General features: G+C 42.7%; 1 protein-coding gene across 32 annotated transcripts in view; it reads left to right on the top strand.

The window, feature by feature from the left end:
* Window positions 1-18,221, top strand: part of CLASP1 (cytoplasmic linker associated protein 1) — a 307,430-nt gene that overhangs the window by 25,987 nt on the left and 263,222 nt on the right. For all 32 annotated transcript variants that reach the window (XM_021923495.2, XM_009185059.3, XM_021923484.2 and 29 more), the window contains exon 2: window positions 16,760-17,239. In XM_021923495.2, the coding sequence (XP_021779187.1) occupies window positions 17,045-17,239 (195 nt within the window). In that variant the 5' untranslated portion in view covers window positions 16,760-17,044. The remainder of the gene's footprint in view (window positions 1-16,759; window positions 17,240-18,221) is intronic.

The raw sequence follows: 18,221 nt of genomic DNA on the forward strand, positions 1-18,221 counted from the left end.
CCCCTGCTTCTTCACGACAGCAGGGGCTGGAGCCACCTTCTTTCCCTTGGCCTTCTTTCCTTTCGGCATCTTGGGCAGCGGGAGGAGAGCTAGAGATATTTTTTATATAGATGGGGTTTACCATGTTGCCCAGGCTGATCTCGAACTCCTGAGCTTAAGTGATCCACCCACCTCAGCCTCCCAAAGTGCTGGGATTATAGGTGTGAGCCACTGCGCCTGACCAAGACAGGTATAGTCTCTTTGACACTTAGCTTTAACATTGTATTGGAGGTTCTAGCCAAGACAATTAGGGAAGAAAAAGAAAGAAAAGGCATTCATATTGGAAAGGAAGTAAGAGAATCTCTATTTGCAGATGGCATGATCTTGTATATAAAACATCTTAAGGAATGCACTATAAAATTGTTATAAGCTCCTCAAAGTTTCAGAATACAGGATCAATATACAGAAAGTAATTTTATTGTTATACATTTATAATGAATAATTCAAAAATGAAACCAAGGAAACAATTCCATTCACAATAGTGTCAAAAAGAATAAAACATTTGGGAATAAAGTTAACAAAAGAAGTGCAGAACTTACATTCCTTTTTTTTTTTTTTTTTGAGACAGGGTGTCACTCTTGTTGCCCATGCTTAAGTGCAGTAGCACAATATCAGCTCACTACAAATTCTGCTTCCTGGGCTCAAGTGATCCTCCCACCTCAGCCTTCTGAGTAGTTGGTACCAAAAGGCGTATACCATCACGCCTGGCTAATTTTTGTTTTTTTTAGAGACTAGGTTTCTCCATGTTGCCCGGGTTGGTCTCAAACTCCTGAATTCAAGCAATCCACCTGCCTCGACCTCCCAAAGTGCTGGAATTACAGGCGTAAGCCACTGTGCTTGGCCAGAACTTACATTCTGAACTGTAAAACATCATTGAAAGATCTAAATAAATGGAAAGATACTCTATGTTCAGGGATTGGAAGACTTATTATTGTTATGATGGTAATACTCCCCATATAGATTTAGCACAATCCCTATTAAAATTCCAGGCCAGGTGTGGTGGCTCATGCCTATAATCCCAGTGCTTTTGGCGGCCGAGGCGGGTGTGAGATCGAGAGTTCGAGACCAGCCTGACCAGTATGGTGAAACCCCATCTCTACTAAAAATACAAAAATTAACCAAGCGTGGTGGTGTGCGCCTGTAATCCCAGCTACTTGGGAGGCTGAGGCAGGAGAATTGTTTGAACCTGGGAGGCAAAGTTTGCAGTGAGCCGAGATTGTGCCACTGCACTCCAGTCTGGGTGACAGAGTGAGACTCCGTCTCATAAACAAACAAACAAACAAACCCAGTTGCCTACTTTGCAGAAACTGATAAGCGGATCTTAAAACTCATGTAGAAATGCAAGGGACCCAGAATTGCCAAAACAATCTTGAAAAAAAAGTTGGAGGACTTTCATAACTTACTACAAAATTACAATAATTGAGACATCTGATACTGGCTTAAAGATAGACATATAGATCAATGCAATAGAATGAGAATCCAGAACTAAACCCTTTCATTTATGGTCAATTGATTTTCCACAAACTGCAAGGACAATTAAGTGGAGAAAGAATATCTTTTTCAACAAATGATGGTGGTACAGGTGGATATCCACATAACAAAAAAAGGAATTTGGACCCTTACCTCACTTATATATATAAATTCAGAATTCATCATAGACCTAAATGTCAGATCTGAAACAATAAAACTCAGGCTAAGCCTAGTGGGTCACACCTGTAATCCCAGCACTTTTGAGGCCAAGGTGGGAGGATCACTTGAGCCCAGGAATTCAAGACCAGTCTGGGCAACATAGTGAGATGCCATCTCTATTAAAAAAGAAAAAACAACTCTTAGAAGAAAACATGGTTGTAAATCTTCATGCCCTTGTATTGGACAATGGTTTCTTTTTTCTTCTTTTTTTCATACAGGGTCTCACTCTTGTCACTGAGGCTAGGGTACAGTAGGGGAATTGCAGCTCACTGCAGCCTTGACTTCCTGCTGGGCTCAACGATCCTCCTACTTTAGCCTCCCGAGTGGCTGGGACTACAAGCATGTACCAGCTAATTGTTGAATTTTTTATAGAGATAGGGTTTGCCACATTGCCTAGGCTGGTCTCAAACTCATGAGTCAAGCAATCTTCCTGTCTCGGCCTCCCAAACCTGCTGGGATTACAGGTGTGAGCCACCATGCCTGGCTTCTTCAGTATGACAGCTAAAACATAGGCACTAAAAGAAAAACAGATAAGTTGATCTTCATTAAGACGGAAATTTTTTTTTTCAAATGGCACCATCAAGAAAATGAAGACATCCCAGAATGAGAAAAAGTATTTGCTTGTCATATATCTGATAAAGGACTTTTATCCAAAGTATATTTTAGAAATTCTTAAAATCAACGGTAAAAAGACACATAACCCAGTTAACAAATGAGCAGAGGATTTGATCAGATATTTCTCCAAAGAAGATATCCAAATGGCTAATACATCATGAAAAGAAGCTCAAGTCCAGGCTGATTACACCTGTAATCTCAGCACTTTGGGAGGCCAACGTGGGTGGATTACTAGGTCAATAGATCGAGACCATCCTGGCCAATATGGTGTAACCCCTTCTCTACTAAAAATACAAAATTTGGTTGGGTGTGGTGGCATGTACCTGTGGTCCCAACTACTTGGAATGCTGAGGTGCGAGAATTGCTTGAACCTGGGAGGCAGAGGTTACAGTGAGCTGAGATCGTGCCACTGCACTCCAACCTTGCGACATAGCGAGACTTCATCTCAAAAAAAAAAAAAAAAAAAAGGAAGGTCAGTATCCTTAGTCCTTAGATGAAAATCAAAAGCACAATTAGATGCCACTTTGATTATAGGTAATTTCTGATCCCTAATCAGGCATGTGCCACTGGTCCTGCTAATTCTGGATAATTTCTTTCTTTCTTTTTTTTTTTTTTTGAGACGGAGTCTTGCTCTGTTGCCCAGGCTGGAGTGTAGTGGTGTGATTTTGGTTCACTGTGACCTCCGCCTCTGGGTTCAAGCAGTTCTCCCGCATCAGCCTCCTGAGTAGCTGGGATTACAGCCATGCGCCACCACTCCCGGCTGCTTTTCATATTTTTAGTAGAGACAGGGTTTCGCTCTGTTGGCCAGACTGGTCTTGAACTCCTGACCTTAGGTGACCCACCCACCTGGGCCTCCCAAAGTGCTGGGATTACAGACATAAGCTACCGAGCCCGGCCCTGGATAATTTCTAACAGATATAAAAGTAAAGAGATTTTTTTTTTTTTTTTTTGGAGACGGAGTCTCGCTCTGTCACCCAGGCTGGAGTGCTGTGGCCGGGTCTCAGCTCACTGCAAGCTCCGCCTCCCGTGTTCCCGCCATTCTCCTGCCTCAGCCTCCCGAGTAGCTGGGACTACAGGCGCCCGCCACCTCGCCCAGCTAGTTTTTTGTATTTTTTTAGTAGAGACGGGGTTTCACCGTGTTAGCCAGGATGGTCTCGATCTCCTGACCTCGTGATCCGCCCGTCTCGGCCTCCCAAAGTGCTGGGATTACAGGCTTGAGCCACCGCGCCCGGCCAAAGTAAAGAGATTTTAACAAACCTTGGAATACCCATCCCCAAGCTTCAGCAGTTCTCAGTGGATGTCCATCTTGTTTCATCTTTGAGGGAGTTTCAAGGAGTAGAAAAAAATAGAAGCAATTTTAATCCAATAGCCTAAATCTGCCACAGGAGGAGAAAAAATAGAATGAAACTGTGTTCTACTTTTACAGTTCACATTTAGGGAAAAATATATTTAAAATATCTGAGAGGGTTTTAAAAATTTACTTTATTAAAATACTAGTGAAGGTAAATTCTAATCACGAGTACCTTATCTGACACCTGTGTAGTATTTTTTTCTGTTATTTTCTGATGGCAAGTGTACTGTAATGCAGTGGCCTTTTTTGTTGTTGTTTGTTTTTACAGTTATTTGTGTTGACCAGCCTGTAGTATTTCACAACATGTTTTTATGGAAATAACTGATCTGCTAGCTCCATTTTCTTAGGAATTTTTTTCTTATTGTTTACTTCACTATATTCCGTAGTATTGAAAGGTAGGTTTCCCTCCACTATGAAATGATAGTGCCTGAGTTTTGAATACCATTTTTCTAGTTGTAATTATAAAAGTAATATGTATTCATCTTAGAAAAAATTTGGAAAACACAGGAAAGCACAAAGATAAGATTAAGGAACCTGTAATTTTATCAGCTGAAAATTAACCAATGTTAATGATTTTATTTTGTTGTTCACGTGACCTGCCTTTTTAATGTAATGTGGTGAGCCTGAACCTTTTATTCATTTTGGTGCTTTTACATTGTGGTTGGGTTTTGTCGTAATTACATTGTAGTTAATCATTGTGCACACTGGAGTGAGGGATACAGAATGAGAGAAAATTAGTTTAACTTTGATTTTTTCCCTACTGCAGAATATTCTTGAATATACTTGAGTAATTCCACCTTTTAATGTTCTTTCCAAGTTACACAATTATATATTCATCCAGTTTCTACATTCTCCAGTTCAGAGATGACTTGTATAGATTTCCCTGCAAGACCAAAGCACTGTTGACTTTTGGTGCTAGAAATTGACTGTTGGGTCTTATCTCTGTCCAGTCTTTCTGCTGTATGCCTGACTGGTATTTTATAGGCTTTTTGATAATTATTTCATCTTCTTAGTATCTAGAATTACAGAGCTCTAGAGAGCTCTAGTAGAATTTCTAGTATTTGTTAATTGAAATAAAAACATCAAACTAAGAATTTCGAAGCACTTTTTATGTTATTTTTGCGTTAAAAATTCATAATACATTCATAATGCATAAAGGTAAGCTTGAAAATATGAATACTTTCTCAGTATTGAAACACGAATATGAATATTTTGTCTGTATAGGAATTCTTGGTGTATGTATGGAATAATTATCAGACATCCTTTTAATAACTTTCCCCTTTCAGCCCAGGAGTGGGGATCAGTAATGTTTACAGGTTGGGAACCAGTTCTGTGATCTTTCTAGATTGCTTGTTTCCTCTGAACAGGCCACACACTTTTGCGTCTGTGCTTTGTCCATATGTATTTGCACATTCCTTTTACCTGTAATGTTTTTTGCCTTCTCCCTTACCTCTACTTCTAAGAAAGAATGGAACTCAACTTATGACTGCCAGTGACTGTTTGTCCTTTGATTTTCAGCCCGAGCAAACTTTATTCTTTGGACAAGTATTTCTGGAGTACCTTGTTTGGAACAGGCATTATAGGCATTAGGTGAACAAAATAAATTAAGTCCCTACCTTCTTGAGCCTGACAGTCCTGTTGGGAAATCAGACAGAAAATACGTGATAGAATTGCACCTTAAATGCTTGAAAGTAGAGAACAGCATGCAGTGACAAGGGAGTACCCCTAGAATGGCCTTCCAATGGGTCTCTGAGGAGACAGCATTTAAGCTGAAGTCTGAAAGATGAAAAAGAGGTAGCTGGGCCAATATAGGTGTAAGGAGAGTTTTTGGCAGAAGGAACAGCATAAGCAATAGCCCTCTGAAGTAGTAAAGAGTTTGGAACCAAAGGAGGCCAGTGTATATGACAGAGCCCAGAGGTATTTGGCTTGGAGATACAAATTTGGGAGACATCGGTTTATCGGCATGGGAATGGATGCTGGTTATTTTGGAGTGAGCAGCATGAGGGGACAAGAGGCACTGGACTGAGCCCACCAACAGAGATCTGGAAGGTGGGTAGAGATGAGAGATGGTTTAGTAGATGCAACCAGAGAAGTAGCAAGAAGGCATAAACATTTATTTTCACACAAGTAGGGAATTTTTCAAGAAGGAAGGGGCGATCAACTTTGGATTGCTGCTGAGGGGTGCAGTTTGTTAAGTACAGAAAAGTCTTCCTTGGATTTGCCAACATGGCTGTCATTGGTGATCCTGATAAGAGCTGCTCTTGTGGAGTGAGCGAGTGGAGCCAGATCAGAGGGTCTATGGAGGGGACAGGAAGTGCATCAGTGGAGCTGGCTGGTGTAGACAACGGCTTAAAGAAGCTTCACTGTTGATGGTGTCATTGATGAAAGGCATGTGAGCTCAAGAGAGGGCCTTTGTAAGATAAGTGATTTAGAGGACATTTACAAGCTGCTGGGAATGAGCTAGCAGAGGAGAGATTGCTGATTCCTGGGAGTAGACAACTGGAAGGTCAAAGGTCTGAGGAGGCAGAAAGGAGGAGGAGTTGTCATCTGTGTGGGTGCTGAAACCATTAAGGAAGCTGAGAGGAGATAGGGAGGGAGTCAGGGAGGCTGGAGTGTGAGTCTGCAGTGGAAGACAGGGAAGGACCTGTGACTGACAGATGAGAGCCGGGGCTGCCACAGTGCTGAGCTGCGTGGTGCTTAGTTGATAGGTGCAGTGCCCCATCCTTGCAATTCCTGATTGAAGCATTACTGAGTTCCCTTAGGCAGTTTTATCTTCCTTTCTCTTCTACCTACAGCACCTTCTGCAAACTTCTGGTTTAAGACTTGTCCACATACTATTTTGACTCTTTGTGTTTGTCTCTTTCTTCTTTCAGACAGTGACCTTCTTGAAGGCCTTAATGAAGTCTTTACTTTCTGTGATTTTTAGTAGTTAGCATAGTTTAATACCTGTCAGAGTAAATGCTTGCTCACTGAGTGAATGTGTGGGCCTCAAAATGAGTGGGACAGTGGGAGGGAGAAAAAAGAGAAGGAAAGGACAGAAGGAACAGGTAGACTAAGAACAGACTTCCTGCTGGCAGGGCATGGCAGCGCATCTGTCTTTCTTCGTTTTCAATCATATTGTAATTGTTGCAGAAATCATCCTAATGCAAAAAAGCTTGTCTTATTGATAGAAACGTGCTGACTTAGTGTGAGTAAATCCTGCTAATTTCTGGCTTTAAACTATCATACCTTCTTTCTGGCATGAAACTATCATACCTTCTTCCAGAACTGGCTTTAAATTATCATACCCTCTTTCAATCCTATTTTCCAGGGAGATTTTGTTTTTTAAACTTTTTGAGACAGAGTTTTGCTCTTTGTTGCCCAAGCTGGAGTGCAGTGGTGCAATCTCCGCTCACTGCAACCTCTGCCTCCCAGGTTCAAGTGATTCTTTTGTCTCAGACTCCCGAGTAGCTGGGATTACAGGTGCCTGCCACCATGCTAATTTTTGTATTTTTAGTAGAGACGGGGTTTCACCGTGTTGGCCAGGCTGGTCTCGAACTCCTGACCTCAGGTGATCCACCTGCTCTCGCCACCCAGAGTGTTGAGATTACAGGCGTGAGCCACTGCAACTGACCCCAGGGAGATTTTTTAATGTGGTTATTGATTTATTGGTGCTGGTAATTTAATTCCTTCTTGATACTTTCGTATGGAATATTATTTTATTAAGGCTTCTTGAACTCCTTATTTATGATTTGACTTCATGTTTCTTAATTTTCTCCGTCTTATGCCCCACATGCTGTAGCTGAGACATTTTCATGTTTCAGTTAGTAAATGCCCATGCTTTGAACTTTCAGTGGAGTTTGTAGTATAGTGAAAAGAACACAAACTTTGGGGTCAGGCAGCTCTGGTTTTGAATTATTGCTTGACAGTTGTTTTAAAACCTTAGGCAGGTTTTTTGGTTTTTGTTATTTATTTATTTATTTTATTCTTATTTTCTGTTATTTATTTATTTATTTATTTTATTCTTATTTTATTCTTATTTGTCACCCAGGCTGGAGTGCAGTGGCACGATCTTGGCTCACCGCAACTTCCGCCTCCCGGGTTCAAGCGATTCTCCTGTCTCAGCCTCTTGAGTAGCTGGGATTACAGGCGTGTGCCACTACACCCTGCTAATTTCTATATTTTTAGTGGAGACAGGATTTCATCATGTTGGCCAGGCTGGTCTCCAGCTTCTGCCCCCCTCGGCCTCTCAAAGTGCTGGGATTACAGGTGTGAGCCACCACGCCTGGCCTGTTTTTGTTTTTTTAACCTTTCTGAGTTGCAGTTCTGTATCTTCAAAATGAGAATAATAATGCCTACTTATCTCACAAGTATCTCACTGTGTCTGCCTTACCACACTTCACCTCCCTCATTTTGCTTATGCTGTTTTTCCTTAAGTGCCATAAGTATTTTTTTTGTTTGTTTTTGTTTTTTTGAGATGGAGTCTCATTCCCGTTACACTAGCTGGAGTGCAGTTTTGTGATCTCGGCTCACTGCAACCTCCACCTCCCGGGTTCAAGCGATTCTCCTTCCTCAGCCGCCCAAGTAGCTGGGATTACAGGCATGCGCCACTATGCCTGGCTAATTTTTGTATTTTTAGTAGAGATGGGGTTTCGCCATGTTGGCCAGGCTGGTCTCGAACTCCTAACCTCAGGTGATCTGCCTGCCTTGGCCTCCCAAAGTGCTGGGATTCCAGGTGTGAGCCACTGGGCCTGGCCACCATAACTATTGAATGCACATCCTAGCCACATTTTAACACAAAGCTTAAGCTGAATCTTGTTTATATAGTTTTGACTTGGTCATTCCAAGCCTTCTTAATCCATTCCTTCCTCTAAAATTTTCATAGTACTTATTCATATTCCTTATTTGGCAGGTGCAGTATTTTACTCGTTAAAGCTACCAATTATCCATCTTGTGTTTGTGTTGACCTCCGACGTTGATAAGCCTTTTGTGTGTATGTATGTCCTGTCCTCTCCAAGTATGTTGGAAGCTCTTTCAAGTGAAGTCATAGACTTATTTCTTTAGTATATTCTACAGTGAGATTTTATATTTGATAAGTTGATGAGTAAATAAAAGTGATTGAGATAGACTGGTAATGGATAAACAGGGTATGTGAATATATTCACTCCATCCATTTATTCATTCGACAAATATCCATTGCGTACATATGTGTTAGATTGAAAAACATGTCACAGTATTTTGTAGCTCCTCCTATTGATTGGTAGAATCCATTTCCTCACACTTTTTTGTTTGTTTGTTTGTTTGTTTGTTTTGTTTTTGAGACAAGAGTCTCACTGTGTCGCCCAGACTGGAGTGCAGTGGTGTGATCTCAGCTCACCACAATCTCTGCCTCCCAGGCTCAAGTGATTCTCCTGCTTCAGCCTCTCGAGTAGCTGGGATTACAGGTGCGCACCACCACACCTGGCTAGTTTTTGGTAGAGATGGGGTTTCACCATGTGGACCAGGCTGGTCTCGAACTCCTGACCTCAGGTGATCCACCTGCCTTGCCCTCCCAAAGTGCTGGGATTACAGGCATGAGCCACCGCCCCCGGCTTCCTCACACTTTCAATGTGGACTGGCCTTGTCACTTGCTTTTACCAATAGATTATGGCAGAAGTAACATGCAAGTTGTGGATCTCAGGCCTCAGGAGGCCTGGTAGCCTCCCCCTTTGCCATCTTGGAGTGCTCCAGCCACTACATGATGAACTCTAGGCTATGCCACTGAATGGTTACAGATCACGTGTGGAGAGAGGCCCAGCCAAAAGCCAGCACCAGAGTCCCAGACATGTGAGTGACACCACTGTAGAGCCTTCAGCTGCAGTAAAAATGCCAAATGACTCAGCTGCATGAATAATCCCAGGAAAGGCTAGCACAGGATCTTCCCAGCTGAGCCCAGCCACCTCGTAGACTTATGAGAAATATTAATTCATGATTGTTTTAAGCTACTAAGTATAAATGGTCAGACTTTTAATTTCTTACAAAGAAGTCTACAGTAGACTAAAAAAGTTGTCAGAACTTATGGTTGATTCTGTTCTTCTTTCCATCCTGCATTGTTAATAGTTCTTTACTGATAGTGTGTGTAAGTGCCACAGGTAAATATGGTAATTAAGGGGCTGGAGATAGGTGCTATTTTTTTTTTTAAAGGCTCTGTGCATTTCCTTTTCCATTCCTAATTTTATTTGATGCATGCTAGAGCTGGTATTCTCCACAGTGCCACTCAGGATTCAAGACCAGAGGCCAAAATTCCCAACTTGATGCCTCTTTTCATTACATCAAGATGTCTTTTTTTATTGTGTGTTCCTTCCTTTTTGTTGAAGTTGGTATTTTTAAACTTCTTCCTGTTGGCCTGCAGCAGAGTTGGCCTATTGTTCTGGTTCCTCCGATAATTTCTACTTTCCAGGGTACTATAAAGGAGCAAGACTAGGACAATTGTCTTGACCTTTTATTGTTTTGTCCCTGTGGACCAAGATGATGTGACAGGAAAAGGTTGAGATGCTTGGAACCTAACTACTGTAGTGGGGGCATAGAATGTTGGTGTTGAGGAATGAAAGGGGTTTGGGTTTGGGAAGAGTTGGACCATTTTTTTAGAAATATCTGAAATCGGCCGGGCGCGGTGGCTCACGCCTGTAATCCCAGCACTTTGGGAGGTCGAGGCGGGCGGATCACAAGGTCAGGAGATCAAAACCACGGTGAAACCCCATCTCTACTAAAAACACACAAAAAAATTAGCCGAGCGCAGTGGCGGGCGCCTGTGGTCCCAGCTACTCAGGAGGCTGAGGCAGGAGAATGTCATGAACCCGGGAGGCGCAGCTTGCAGTGAGCCGAGATCGCACTGCTGCACTCCAATCTGGGTGACAGAGTGAGACTCCGCCTCAAAAAAAAAAAAAAAAGAAATATCTGAAATGTGTCCCTTTTCTCAGGTGACGACTGATACAGTGACATTTAATGTGTTCAGTAGCCTTCATAGTAGATCTTGCTAAAGGAGAAAACTTTTCCTGATGAAGAATAAAGATGTTTTGCTATTGTCACCTCCTCTACTGTTTCTTCTGTATCATTTTAATGTCTCTCATGTTCTTTAGGAAAATGTATGAAAATTGAACTTTTTTTTGGACTCAGAAATAGTGTTACCTTCTGAATAATCTCTGATGTGAACACTGCTGTAAGATAATTCTCTGTAACACTACTCTTTTGAACATTGATTATAGAACTGACTGCAGGGATTGTAAATGGTAGTTCATGATCTCACTAAGGGCAGGCAAGGGCTGAGTCCTGTTTTTTTTTTTGTATCCTAGTGCCTCCCATTATGTCTTAAATATAATAGACCTGATTTTTACTTAGCTCAGCCATAAGTGACCCCTGGTTATGGTTAACTTGAGACCTAGGTTTCCTTAATCTACCTTTCCCTCATGGAGAGCCTGGGCAGGATGTGGGTAGATGGAAGAGAGTTTTACTTCCTCCTCCAGCTCCATCAGCTCCTCTTCCTCCTCCTCCAACTTCTCTAACTTCACCTCTTTCTCCTCCTTTTTCTCCTTCTCCAACTCCCTCAACTCCTCCTCCTCTTTTCCCTCTCCAACTTCTCTAATTCCTCCTCTTCCTCTTCCTTCCACTTTTCCTCCAGGTCCTTCTCCTCCTCTTTCAATTCTTCCAAATCCTCCTCCTCCAACTCCTCCAATTTCTCCTTCTCCGTTCCTCTTCCTCCTGTAACTCCTCCTCCTCATGCTCCACTTCCTCTTGTACCTCCTCCTCCTCCTCCAGTTCCTCTTCCTCCTGTAACTCCTCTCCTCCTCCAGTTCCTCTTCCTGTAACTCCTCCAACTCCTCCTCCGTCAGTTCCTCTTCCTCCTGTAACTCCTCCAGATTCTCTTCCTCCTGTAACTCCTCCTCCTCCTTCTACAGTTCCTCTTCCTCCTGTAACTCCTCCAATTCCTTCCTCCTGTAACTTCTCCACCTCCTCCAGTTCCTCTTCCTCCTGCTTAACTCTTCTTCCTCCTCCTTATCCCTCTTCCTGCCAACTCCCTCCATCCACTCCTCAGTTCCTCTTCCTCCTGCTCACTCCTCCTCCCGTCTCTTCCTCTATGGTCCTCCTCCTACAGTTCCTCTTCCTCCTGTAACTCCTCCAATTCCTCCTCCTCCTTCTCCAGTTCCCCTTCCTCCTGTAACTTCTCCACCTCCTCCAGTTCCTCTTCCTCCTGTAACTCTTCCTCCTCCTCCTTATCCTCTTCCTGTAACTCCTCCAACTCCTCCTCTTCCTTCTCCAGTTCCTCTTCCTCCTGTAACTCCTCCTCCTCTTCCAGCTCCCCTTCCTCCTGCAACTTCTCCTCTTCCTCCTGTAACTAACTCTTCCTCCTCCTCCTCCTTATCCTCTTCCTCCTGTACCTCCTCCAACTCCTCCTCCTCAAGTTCCTTTTCCCTCCCTGTAACTCCTCCTCCTCCTCCAGTTCTTCGTCCTCTCTCTAAATCATCTCTCTCTTCATCTCTTCCTTCTGTGTGCTCCTCCTCCTCAAGGCTCCTCTTCCTCCTGTAACTTCTCCTCCTCCTCCTCCAGCTCCTCTTCCTCCTGTAACTCTCTCCTTCTTCTCTGCACTCCTCCAAAGTCATTCTTTTTTTTCCTCTTATTTTCTAAGTTTTCTGCATTTAAAATACAATTATTTTTTTTGATTTGTTTTTATGATTTAATTGTAAATGTTTAGAAAATTCTTCTAAAGCATTATGGGAGGAGAACACATATATTTATTTGTTTGATAGCTAAAAATGTTCTGAAAGGATACATGTGGAAACTGGTGACATTACTTGCTTATTATTTATTTATTTATTTATTTTTGGGGGTAGTCTTGCTCTGTCCCAGACAGTGCAGTGGGCATGATCTCGGCTCACTGCAACCTCCAGCCTCCCAGTTCTGAAAGGATACATGGAGCTGGTGACATTACTTGGTTATTATTTATTTGTTATTTATTTATTTATTTATTTATTTTGAGGCGGGTCTTGCTCTCTGTCCCCAGGCTGGAGTGCAGTGGCGCAATCTCGGCTCACTGCAACCTCTGCCTCCCAGGTTCACGCCATTCTCCTGCCTCAGCCTCCCAAGTAGCTGGGACTGTAGGCGCCCGCCACTACGCCCGGCTAATTTTTTGTATTCTTTAGTAGAGACGGGGTTTCACCGTGTTAGCCAGGATGGTCTCGATCTCCTGACCTCGTAATCCGCCCGCCTCGGCCTCCTAAAGTGCTGGGATTACAGGCGTGAGCCACCACGCCTGGCCTTATTTATTTATTTTTTGAGATGCAGTCTCTCTCTGTTGCCAGGCTGGAGTGCAGTGGCGTGATCTCGGCTCACTGCAACCTCTGACTCCCTGCTTCAAGCGATTCTCCTGCCTCAGCCTCCCGAGTAGCTGGGATTACAGGCACGTGCCACCGTGCCCAGCTAATTTTTGTATTTTTAATAGAGATGGGGTTTCACCATGTTGGCCAGGTTCGTCTCCATCTCCTGACCTCGTGATCCACCCGCCTCGACCTCCCAAAGTGCTGAGATGACAGGCGTGAGCCACTGCGCCCGGCCATTACTTGCTTTTAAGGAGAGACACGGGGTGGCTGGGAGGGTCAGGGGTGGAAGGCGGGTCTTGCACTTTTGTACCTTGTGAATTTGGAACTATGTGATTAATATTCCCTGAAAGTAGAGATGTAGAAAACACACAAAAGCATTAAAAAAGTCCAAAAACATCAGTTTAGTAAGAATAAGTGTAAGAGATAATAGTTACCTTGTTTTAGGAAGAAAAAGAAGAGAGAATTCAATCCGCTTAAAGCCTAGGGGCTTCCAGTCTCTTTCATTGTTTGCATTTCGTTCATAGGAATTTGTGACCTATTTCTGAGTGTACAAAGCCTTTGTTGCATAATTACGTTCAAGAAGCATAAGCTTATTTGTTAGAAATCTTATTCAATTCTAGTTGAGGGGGAGGTTTTCTTATGATATATTTTTATAAATCATGGTAGGGAGACCTGAACAAATGGGATCTTTCCTAGTGTTTACTTAAGGAATGGAGACCTTGCTCTCTTGCCTGTTGCTTCCTAGCTAAACAGGAAATCTGACCTCCTCTTGAGTCAAAACAGAATTAGGCTAAGACTTCTAATAATGTTTTCAAGGTGGGGAAAGGAAACTCATTGTCCATGCAACCTTGGAAAATTGCTTACCTTTACTTTACCTCAATTTCTTAATCTATAAATAAGGATGTTAACACCTACTTTATAAAATTGAAGAATTAGAGATAGTATTGTATAAATCAGTATTACATAAGCACAGAACCTGACACCTCATGTAGCTCCTTAAATTTTATTATTATTATATTATTATTATTATTGGTTAGTATCTGTTCATTTTAGGCCCCTTGAAGGAGTAAACACTATGAAATTGTTTTTCATTGAGAATGAATGAAAATGAATGATAGTTGTTTAGGGGAAGAAGGAGTAGTATATCAGTTATCTGTTACTGTGTAACCAACTGCTATGAATATAGTGGCTTAAATAAAACAACAATGAAGTGTTATTTCTCATAATTCTGTGGTTTGGCTTGGTGGCTTTTCTGCTTATTTCCTTACACTTACTGGCATCACTGCAGTCGGATGACGACTGGAATGGGTAGATGGTCCCAGATGGTCTCACTCACATGTCTGGCAGTTGCTGCTGGCTGTTGGTCAGAGCATGTTGGTTCCCCACGTGGCCTTTCATGTCCAACAGGCTAGACCAGCTTCCTTACAGCATGGCCATCCCAGGGCAGCATTCTAAGAGGGCAAGTTCCATTGCTTGCATAGCAAGTCTCTGCTTGCTTTTGTAGTTGCTGATTTCTCAGGGTTAAGCCCAGAGTCACCGCAGGAGGGAACTTGGACTCCACCTTGGTGAGGGAGGAGTAGCAAAGAATTTGTGCCCATTTTTAATATACCATCAGCCTGGTGCTTATTTGGTCCGCTGCTTGGACTAATATTAGGTCTGGAAGAAAGCCTTTTGGTTTCTTAAGTTTTCCCGTGTCGTTGATACCTTCTTTCTCCAACATAAGAGATGATAAAGGAACTGAAAGTATCATATTTGTACTAAAAATTGGAATGAAGGATAATAGCTGCTTTTGAAGCTCTTTCCTGTGAAGGAGGGACTAGTTCCAGCATTTGGAAGTGACTGGAAAGCAGATCTCTCCTCAATATAAGGAAGGATTGCTCTGTGAGCTACTAAGTCCTGTTGAATGCTATCCCTCCCTCACTCTTCTGTGTTGTTGGAAGCAGTAAAGTAGAAGATGGATAGTTATGTGCTGGGGCTTTGAAGGAGGGTTTTCCTCACTGAGTGACTTGATGTATGTGATTCCATACCTCAGAAAGAATCTCAATGTTTTTATGTTGAGATGAGGGGTGGGGATGGGGTGGTATTAGAAAGGGAGAGAATTGCTGTGTTCAGACTGTGAGTTATTCTACTGAGAATTTTAATTTTACTTTATTTAGAAAACAAAGATATATTTTCTGGAAACTTTGAAAGTTGGGACTTACTATTGGTGTGAAAAAAACTTCAATTTGGCACAGTATCAGGGTGGTACTCAATCTTGAAGATAGGTTTCCTATGGGTCTTCTTGGTTTAAAATGAAAGGAATTAAGTAATGGTTTTAGGATAAGTAAGAAATAAATGTGTACAATGCTCCAGCAGCTGTAGGTTAACGAGAGAGCTTATGCAATTTGTATAGTTAAAACAGTTTTGGGTACTTTTCCCATATCATGTACTTTGCCCTACTCAAACATGATTTTGCGATCTCCTAATTTTAATATCAAAACACTAGGCCCAAATGGTGCTATTGTTAGCCGAGAATACTGTGTCAATAACTGATCAGAATATGAGCCTGTTGCCTTTCTCTTTTTTTATTGAGACAGAGTCTTGCTCTGTCACCCAGGGTGGAGTGCAGTTTCACTGTGTCGGCTTACTGCAACCTCCGTCTCCTGGGTTCAAGCAATACTGCTGCCTCAGCCTCCTGAGTAGCTGGGATTACAGGTGTCTACTACCACGCCCGGCTAGTTTTTATATTTTTAGTAGAGATGGGATTTCACCATGTTGACCAGGCTGGTCTTGAACTCCTGACCTGCCTCGGCCTCCCAAAGTGCTGGGATTACAGGTGTGAGCCACCGTGCCCGGCCTTTTTTTTTTTTTTTGAGACGGAGTTGTGCTCTGTCACCCAGGCTAGAATATAATGGCGCGATCTTGGCTTACTGCAAGCTCCGCCTCCTGGGTTCAAGCGATTCTCCTGCCTCAGCCTCCTGAGTAGCTGGGACTACAGGCACTGCCACCATGCCCAGCTGATTTTTGTATTTTTAGTAGAGACGGGATTTCACCATGTTGGTCAGGCTGGTCTCGAACTCCTGACCTCAAATGATCTGCCTGCCCCGGCCTCCCAAAGTGTTGGGATTATAGGCGTGAGCCACTGCGCCCACCTCCTTTCTCTTTTTGTCTTTCTTTTCTTTGTTGTAGGGAGGAGGAGGTGGAGGCTACCACTTACTCCATTGTAAAGTAGTGTGATGTAGGTGCTGCCCTTGACTTTGTTTAATGTGACCGAGCCAGCCACTTTGGTCAACAGTGTTTTCTGTGGAGCCTTCCTCATTTCCCATACTTGGTTTTTTTTTTTTTTTAAGAAGACTGAGAGTAAGGCAGTAAGCTGCAGTACCTACAGTGATTCAGACACAGAGTGGTGTTAGATTTCTGGTGGGAAATAGAATTGAAGTTACAAATAAATACTCTAGCTAAAGCAGAAGATTGCTTTCCTGACTGGTGCATTTACAAGCTGGGAAATTGTGGAAAACATCGACCCGCCAACTGTGTGGCTCATTGGCTCTTCTTTGGGCTTCGATGTTCTTCCTGATAAAAATAATAATTATGTTATTCCGATATGGTTGCCAAGCCGTTCGTGCTTCTCACTCTGCTTGTGACTATAAATGATTCTGCAGCATGAATTGCTTTGTCTTTGATTTAATGTTTCGTAACATTTGAGTGTTGTGTTATCTGTGCTAATTTGTCGTTCTCTTCTCTTACTTTTCAGAATGGACTGCTGAATTATGAAGTATTTCAGACCCAATAGTAGAACATCACTCTGCCACTCACTCCTTTATCTCCTACTAGTTATTTAAATTGGACTTTTAATATCCTACCAGCTGCTCTTCAGACACACATGGTGCATTGTTGCCATTCCCCAGATTGCATCTTTGAAACACAGGCTCTTAGTAACCTTCAGCGAACAAAGAGGCAACCTCCCAGATACGTCTGCTGGGAGGGAGTCATCCTGACTGCCCTCTAGCTTTTGCTGGATCTGGATTTGAATTCCACTATGGAGCCTCGCATGGAGTCCTGCCTGGCGCAGGTGTTGCAGAAGGATGTGGGGAAACGATTGCAGGTTGGCCAAGAACTGATAGACTATTTCTCAGACAAACAGAAGTCTGCTGACCTTGAGCATGACCAGACCATGTTAGATAAACTTGTGGATGGACTTGCTACCTCTTGGGTGAACTCTAGCAATTACAAGGTAAGCTGTGCTTTAGAAGGCACTTTTGGAGGTGGCTGGGCTGCACTGGTAGATCAAAATTGACCCTTATAAAAATGCCTTGTGAGCAGTCAGCATGCTTCCTTGGTTTCCAGTAAGATACTCAATCAGATTGTGGCCTTGGGTTGTTTCATTCTGGAGAAAGTAGAGTTTTCTTTGATACTCATTGAAGATCAAAAAATTCTTATCCTTTAGCACTTTGACAGAAGGTCAAGTGAACAGATAAGGGGAGGCTTTTTTTTGTTGGAAAGTTGGCAAGCATTTGTAGCCTTGAAGTTAATGTGTATGTTGTGTTTTGCAGCAAATAGGTCCTGAGACCTTGGTGAGTTGCCCTTTATAAATAACAAATGTCTTCACTGATTTTCCCTGGGGGATTGAATTGGTAATAGCGTGTGGAGCATTTTACCTTCAGGTCACTGTTGTGAAGCTGGCCCAGGTACCTGGACAGAAATAGGTTGTCAAGGACTTTTCTGTGACCTATGTGTAATGGCCTAGAGGATATCCTTCAGGATATAAAGGTCAAGGCTGTTCATGTGACCTTGGCAGGGGCTGGGGGTGGGGGCCAGGTCCCATGGGTCAAATGAGTTGTGAAGGTTGACCATTTTACCTTTCAGAGACAGTTTTTGTGAATGAAAACTAGATTGAACTTGAAGTGCTGAAGAGGTGGTGTTCCTTTCTCTGCTTCCTCCCCTATCCCCATCCCCTTACTCTCTCTTTTCATTTCCCTAGAGGGTGGCCCCTTTGGGTCAAGGTTGAGATGGAAGGAAGAGTGGAAAGCTTGCACGACTGCTAATAGGTGCTATAGACATTATAGAAGGGGCTTACAGAAATAGAATATTTTGTGCTGTTTTCATTGACTCAATCTTTTGAGATTGGTTTGGACTTAAAAAGTCACAGGACTCCTTTGCTCTGGTATGTACTCTGTTTTCTAAATACGTTACCTATGGCGCTAATACTTCACTCA

The sequence above is a fragment of the Papio anubis genome, chromosome 10 (assembly GCF_008728515.1).
Source record: "Papio anubis isolate 15944 chromosome 10, Panubis1.0, whole genome shotgun sequence".
Lineage (NCBI taxonomy): Eukaryota > Metazoa > Chordata > Mammalia > Primates > Cercopithecidae > Papio > Papio anubis.